The sequence below is a fragment of the Setaria viridis genome, chromosome 6 (assembly GCF_005286985.2).
Source record: "Setaria viridis chromosome 6, Setaria_viridis_v4.0, whole genome shotgun sequence".
NCBI classification, from domain to species: Eukaryota; Viridiplantae; Streptophyta; class Magnoliopsida; order Poales; family Poaceae; genus Setaria; species Setaria viridis.
In genome coordinates this window covers 35,310,951-35,316,801 of record NC_048268.2, presented here as the reverse complement: position 1 = coordinate 35,316,801, position 5,851 = coordinate 35,310,951, and the positions used below count along the sequence as shown (strand labels likewise).

General features: G+C 44.0%; 1 protein-coding gene across 1 annotated transcript; it reads right to left on the bottom strand.

Annotated features, from left to right (window-relative positions):
• Positions 1 to 778: 778 nt before the first annotated feature.
• On the bottom strand, positions 779 to 5,511 carry LOC117860960 (rab GTPase-activating protein 22). The gene is made up of 5 exons (XM_034744402.2): positions 5,050 to 5,511; positions 4,110 to 4,245; positions 3,897 to 3,946; positions 2,682 to 2,735; positions 779 to 2,410 (listed from the first exon to the last, which is right to left on the bottom strand). Exons 1-5 carry the CDS (start codon positions 5,304 to 5,306, stop codon positions 1,177 to 1,179), a joined length of 1,731 nt encoding a protein of 576 aa, XP_034600293.1. The 5' UTR covers positions 5,307 to 5,511; the 3' UTR covers positions 779 to 1,176.
• Positions 5,512 to 5,851: the final 340 nt, after the last annotated feature.

Sequence of the window (5,851 nt, the reverse complement as noted above, 5' to 3'; positions counted from 1 at the left end):
TGAGCCTTCTTTCTTGTCGCCATGTTCACGCGTCCGTCCTCCCTCCCTCACTCCTGCTTCTGGATAGTGGCCCGTACGAACGGCACAAATTGTTGGTGGGCTTCTGCTAACAAAACGGCAATTTTTCCCTTCAATTTTTAAGTAACGATGGCGCAATAAAAATTAAGGTTTCATGCCCCAATTACTACTCAGTAGTAACTTCTACCTTTTCTAGTTAAAAAAAGACCAGCAAATCCAGCTGAAAATCAGGTGCTGAAAGCAAGCACCTAGAGCACCACCACTGTTCTACTGTCGGGCGAGGAGGCATTCTAACCACCGGACGGGAGGGAAGTGGAGGGAATGATTGAACACGTGTTGTGCCCCATGGGCCACGGCGACCGCCTCTCATGTTGCGGAGCATTGTTTCTTCCAGGTAAGATCACATCAAAAGTTTGGACGCTGGCGCAGGTGTCCCCTTGAGCTGTACGATCGTGCATGCTCATCGCCATTCCCCGTTCATGTTCCGCGGACGAGGACGCCCAGGAAGTGGACGGCGGAGATGCTCACTTTGTCGGAATGGAGGAAGAATAGTCTCGCACTGGGGCAGGGCACCAACGATTCACAGTTCAGCCAGCTCACATGTGGCACTGCCAGGTTGTCCAACCATACCACACAAGTTCTGGCAAATGAAATGCAATGTGGCTCAAGCAGTCTGTAGAACAAACCAGGAGTGGAGAAGGCTTTGCTGTGATCTCAAGCATGAATAACAGCAAAGAAACTGGTATGTGAAACAAGAAAATGACAGTAAAGATTTGATTTTGATATTACTCCACATCAGTACATTACACCCAACATCTGGAAACTTACTTTTCCTATGAAAGACTTAAGGGAAAATGATGTTTTTGCCCAGAACAGACATTATTGGAAGCAAAAACAAGATTTTCCATGAAGTTCAACTATGGACGGCTTGCAACGACAGAACCGCGGTGATACCCAACGGTTTATCAGCTTAACCGAAGTGGAGAACAACTTCATCTCCACACGAAGCTACAAAGGTTCTCTGTCTACATATACCCATGCAAGGGTTTTATTCCGGGTGACAGACAGTATATAACTGATACTAAATATACACCTCGGAAGATTGTTCAGGTCTGCATATGTTCTACCAACCAAGTGAAACTGAGGAAAGCAGTCGTATCAGATTTTGTCATGAAGGTTAACAACCAAGTGATGTGCATCGTCTAGAAGCTTCCAGACATCTAGCTGCCCGGCCATGCTATTGCACTCCCGCAATATCTCATCCATGCTGCTGTACTTCTCGATTATCAGCTTCCTCCTCTGCAAGACGCAGGCCGCGATAGCATACAGCAACAGGTCGTCAGTTGGAGGGGCATGAAGCCTTATTCTTCCCCAAGTGGACCTTCCAATCCCAGCTCGAATTGCAGCCTGGTCAGCCCACATAACCTCCCACAGACACACAGTCTGCTCAAAAGTGAGCTCCCTCCTGAAGAGAACCACTACCATCCGGTACAGAAAGAAGCAGTCTTCAGCCTGAAGTTTCTGCAGGTGCCTATAGAGGTGAGAGTCCTTGCGCTTGATGATCTGGGAGACCGTTTTCAGCTGTCTTTTTATTCCAACCTCATCAAGCCTGAAGTTGTGCCTCGCTTTCCTCATGAAACCCACAAAGCACCAAAATGCTTCATGATCTTCCTCCATCACTGCAATTATCGGTGACAAGAGATCACTCATTCCTTGACAGTACCCAATCTCTGGATCATAGAGCGCGTATGCCTCAAGCAACGCAACTAGTCGTGCAGCATGATAAATCATGTAAGGCTCCAAATGGTCATAATCTTTCAACCCAACAGATATTGCAGACCTCAGTGCTTTGTCTTTAGAGACTTCAGCCTGGTTACGGGCAAATAGAACCCAGTCTGTGTTTGCTCGAATAGCATCTACACGTATAATGCGCTGCCATGTGGCAAAATCCTCTGGAGTTTTGTCAGATATAAAAATGTCTGACTTAGACGACGCGCTCCGGACAAGTTTTGGTTTCGGATCACAGTTCTCCTCCAAATTGGAACAGACGGGTGTTCTGTCAGGGTCCTCTTCATAGGAAGACTCAGAGTCAGAAGATTCTGATTCTGCCATACATTGATCAACAACAGTTAACTCACTTGTATCTTCATCCATGCATTCCACAGAAGCCCAGTTAGAACTCTCTGATTCTTCTGCCTTGCAGCCTAAAGATTTCAATTCTTTCGGCAACACACAAGCCCTCTTACGAACACCTTCAGAATAAGGTGACTCTGGTCCTTCAGCCCCATCAGAAAAGTCCTCATTCATGAACTCATTTATAACATTAAGCCCATTTCCTTTGTAACAATTCAGAATGCGATGGCACTGTCGTCTCAGCTTTTCATATTCTTTCCTGCACCAGAAGTTGCAGCAATCCATATCAGTAAATAAAGTATCATTGTGAACACCACAGGTATTCTAGTGATGTTATCTTCAGATAACAGTAAAGCGGCATGTCTTGTATCAGTCGTGGAATCAAAGGTGCACACAGCTGTTATATCCGCTTATTTAATCTTGTTTTCCAGAATTCAAGATAAATTATTCTCAATCAAAACCGGGCATTCAGCTAAATATACAAATCAAAAGCTAATGGAGGACAAAGAATGGAATTATTAAAGAAATACCTTTTCCTTATCTTGATGGTATTCCTGTCCTCTTCAGAACTGTTCAAATCATAACTGTACATAACAAGAAATTTATCAGTCTATCAACTTGAAGCAGCAACATATTAAATAGGATAGATATTTAATAACAAAAAGCTAAAAACAGACAAATGCTAAAGCAATTTATAAAGCCTCAATCAACCAAATGGAACTTCTTTTCTTGCTGTAAGTTGTTTTTTTTGTTAAGCATAATGCTCTTTTCTTGGCCTTTTGGTCTAACTTAGGTAGATGCACAAATGGTTCTAATCTTGATCAATTGGCCCAAAATGTGGGTTAAGAAAAATCAGTAACTTTACAAATAGACAATAGGCAGGCCCATAAATAATAGAAGACAAAAATAGCTTAGTATCAAAGAGGCATAAATTGAAAAATACCATCAAATAATAAGTCACATCTGCAATGGTACTGAGCAGATCCAAATGCGGTATTTTCAGACCCAACTATTGACCTATGTGAGAATGCATTTATCTTTTGGCATGTTTGTGGTGATGCAGGTTGAGCAGTGTTCGTAAAATAATCATAACTTTTTGGCATGATTTTTTGAACTTTTCAAAGAGTACTTCCACCATTTATTTTCATAAGGCATATTTCTCTAGGCTCAGAGATTAAAGATGTTACTAGAAAAGAGAAGATTAGATAAACTCATAAATGTTGTAGATATAGCGAGTATAAACAAGAAAAAGAGGAGATAAAATAATACCGAAATGTTAAGATAAACTCATAAATGTTGTAGATATAGCGAGTATAAACGAGAAAAAGAGGAGATAAAATAATACCTTGTATGTTAAAACTGGATAGAAAAAAAACAGAAGGCCGGCATTTTGAAACAGAGAGGGAATGATGGAAATATTAAATTTGGCAAAAAAAAAAAAGACGTTTTGAAAAAGCAGTGGAAGAATCCAGGTCCCGAACCAGGTAAAGTTTTTTTCCGTCATTAATTGCATAAAATCGTAGGAGTGCTCTATTTCTAAGCAAAGGAAGTTATCACATAAGATCACACTTGCATCTCTAAACTACTGCAACCACATAAGCTGATAAGCACCATACTATTTCACAAGAACAGATCAAGTTAGACTAACTTCTAGAACTCAAAATTCATTTACCACTTCAAACAATGTTAGCAAGATCACTTCTACAGAATATTAAATAATAAACAAAATAGAAGGATCATCTTACACTCCAAGTAGAAATGGCCAAACTTCAGCCCGGATGCCTGGTTCAATTCCCTGGAAAGTGAAAACATTCATATAATTGATTTAGTTTCCCGTCAAAGTGGAAAAGGATGCATGACATGTAATAGGATGCAAACTGTGCATAGCTAAGATTCCAACATATATCAGTCAGGGGTTGCGAGTGTAGAAATAAGGCCTGGATAACAACAACGCTTACCCCACTGCGGACTTTCTTTAGAAACTTTCTTCCCCCATCACGGAGCTTCCCGTTTGATGAAAATAGACGATTCCAGTGTTGACCAGAAAGTGCTCTTTTTCTTTTTCTTCGAGACCACGGAGATTTAATTCCACCCCTAGAAATGAAATGGAAGAAAAAAAAGGATCAGTTCGCTGATGATTCCATGTTCTGAATTATTGCAACATGCCAAAGAAAGATACAACCTGACCGTAGCATTTACGGACTTTCATTCTCAAATCAAATACTTTTGCAACCAATTTAATGCTAGACTTAATAGCTAAAACATTGTACTTTATTGGTTACCATGCATGTATATGGTAGAAATCAAAATCTAGCATATCCACAGGCTGCTAGCACAAACAGTTTGCGGTATTGAATTCAAGATATCAGCAATCAATGCCATGTTAGCTAACCAATATTATGAAATGCTATTCCTGACACAGTTCTAGAAGACCTGGTTCCAACTCCGACTCTTCCAGAGTACCACTGCCAAGAAACAAAATCCTAAGTAGAATCCAAACTATCTAAAATTGAGTCATGCTAAGGCAAAATTGCTCCTTTGGTTCTTATACTGAATTGACCAAACATCCAATCCAACCCACATTTCATGCAACTAGCACTGCAAGTGAGCCAGAACTTTGTGCCTACTACTACGAGCTGCTGAGAAAGACTTTCTGAGCACTTGAACAGCAAAAAGAAAAGGTTAAATTTTTAAATCTACAGGCTAAAGCACATTGTGTAAGAATAATAGTACCGAACAAACTACCACTTCCACTGTGCCACCGGACGAGCATAATTGAGAATTTCTGCGCGAATCATCGTTTGGAAATGTCAACGGGTACGGCGCCCAACAAAAAATTCCCCATTTTTGAAGCGACCCATTTGCTGTACTTACAGGAATCCGAACAGGAGAACTCACCGGTCCACGTTGGGAGAGGACGGCGCCAGCGAGGGCGACGAGGCAGCTGCCGCCACATGCGCCGGCGCCGAATCTGAACCATCCGCGGCCGAGGTCCCCGAGGTCGCCAGAGAGGACGCCGCCGCCGAGGCCGACGACGTGACTGGGAGGGACCTGCGGTGGATCCACGAATACGACCGCGGGGACGAGGGCGCCCTCGGAGACGGCGCCGCCGCCGTGGCCGAGGAGGAGGTGCTGGATCGCCGCAGGGCCTTCATCGCCCTGCCCCGCGCCTCGTCCTCCCTCCCACCTACCGCCTATTGACTACAAAGAACCCAAGCTCCTAGTCCACCCCTGACTGCTTCCCGCGCCAGGGCGACGAGCTTCCCCATCAACGCCGCCGGCGGCCGGCGCGGGTGGGCCGTGCGCTGGCGGATGCGGACGCGGCCTGCGGCGCGGAGCAGCGTGCGGCCTGCGGCGACGGGGGATTCGGGTTCTCCTCCCCTGGAAGAGGGAGTAGTTAAAAGGAGTTGGTGCGGTAGGCACCGGTTATAAAACAGTCGCCTACGGACGCTGCATGTGGGGGACAGGATGTGTTGGGCCCACGCGTCAGTGTCCGTAGAGGTAAACCGCGCAACCACTGTGCCGCTGTTTTTCCACGAGAGTAATTTCTGAACGATGTTCTCTACAGTAGCAGGCAGTCTGTCCTTGCCTCTCTTTTTTTGCTGACGAGGTAAAGAAAGAAAATGAAGCTCCAATCCACTCCGTGTCAAAATATGAGGTGCATTTTGTTTCGGTAAGACAATTCTTTTGACCTGCACTT

Excerpts from the sequence above, each read along its gene's own strand:
- LOC117860960 (XM_034744402.2), bottom strand. The coding sequence starts at position 5,306 with ATGAAGGCCCTGCGGCGATCCAGCACCTCCTCCTCGGCCACGGCGGCG. Across the intron at positions 2,736-3,896 it reads TGGCCATTTCTACTTGGAGT|TTATGATTTGAACAGTTCTG; the intron begins GTAAGATGATCC and ends TGTTATGTACAG. Across the intron at positions 2,411-2,681 it reads ACCATCAAGATAAGGAAAAG|GAAAGAATATGAAAAGCTGA; the intron begins GTATTTCTTTAA and ends CTTCTGGTGCAG.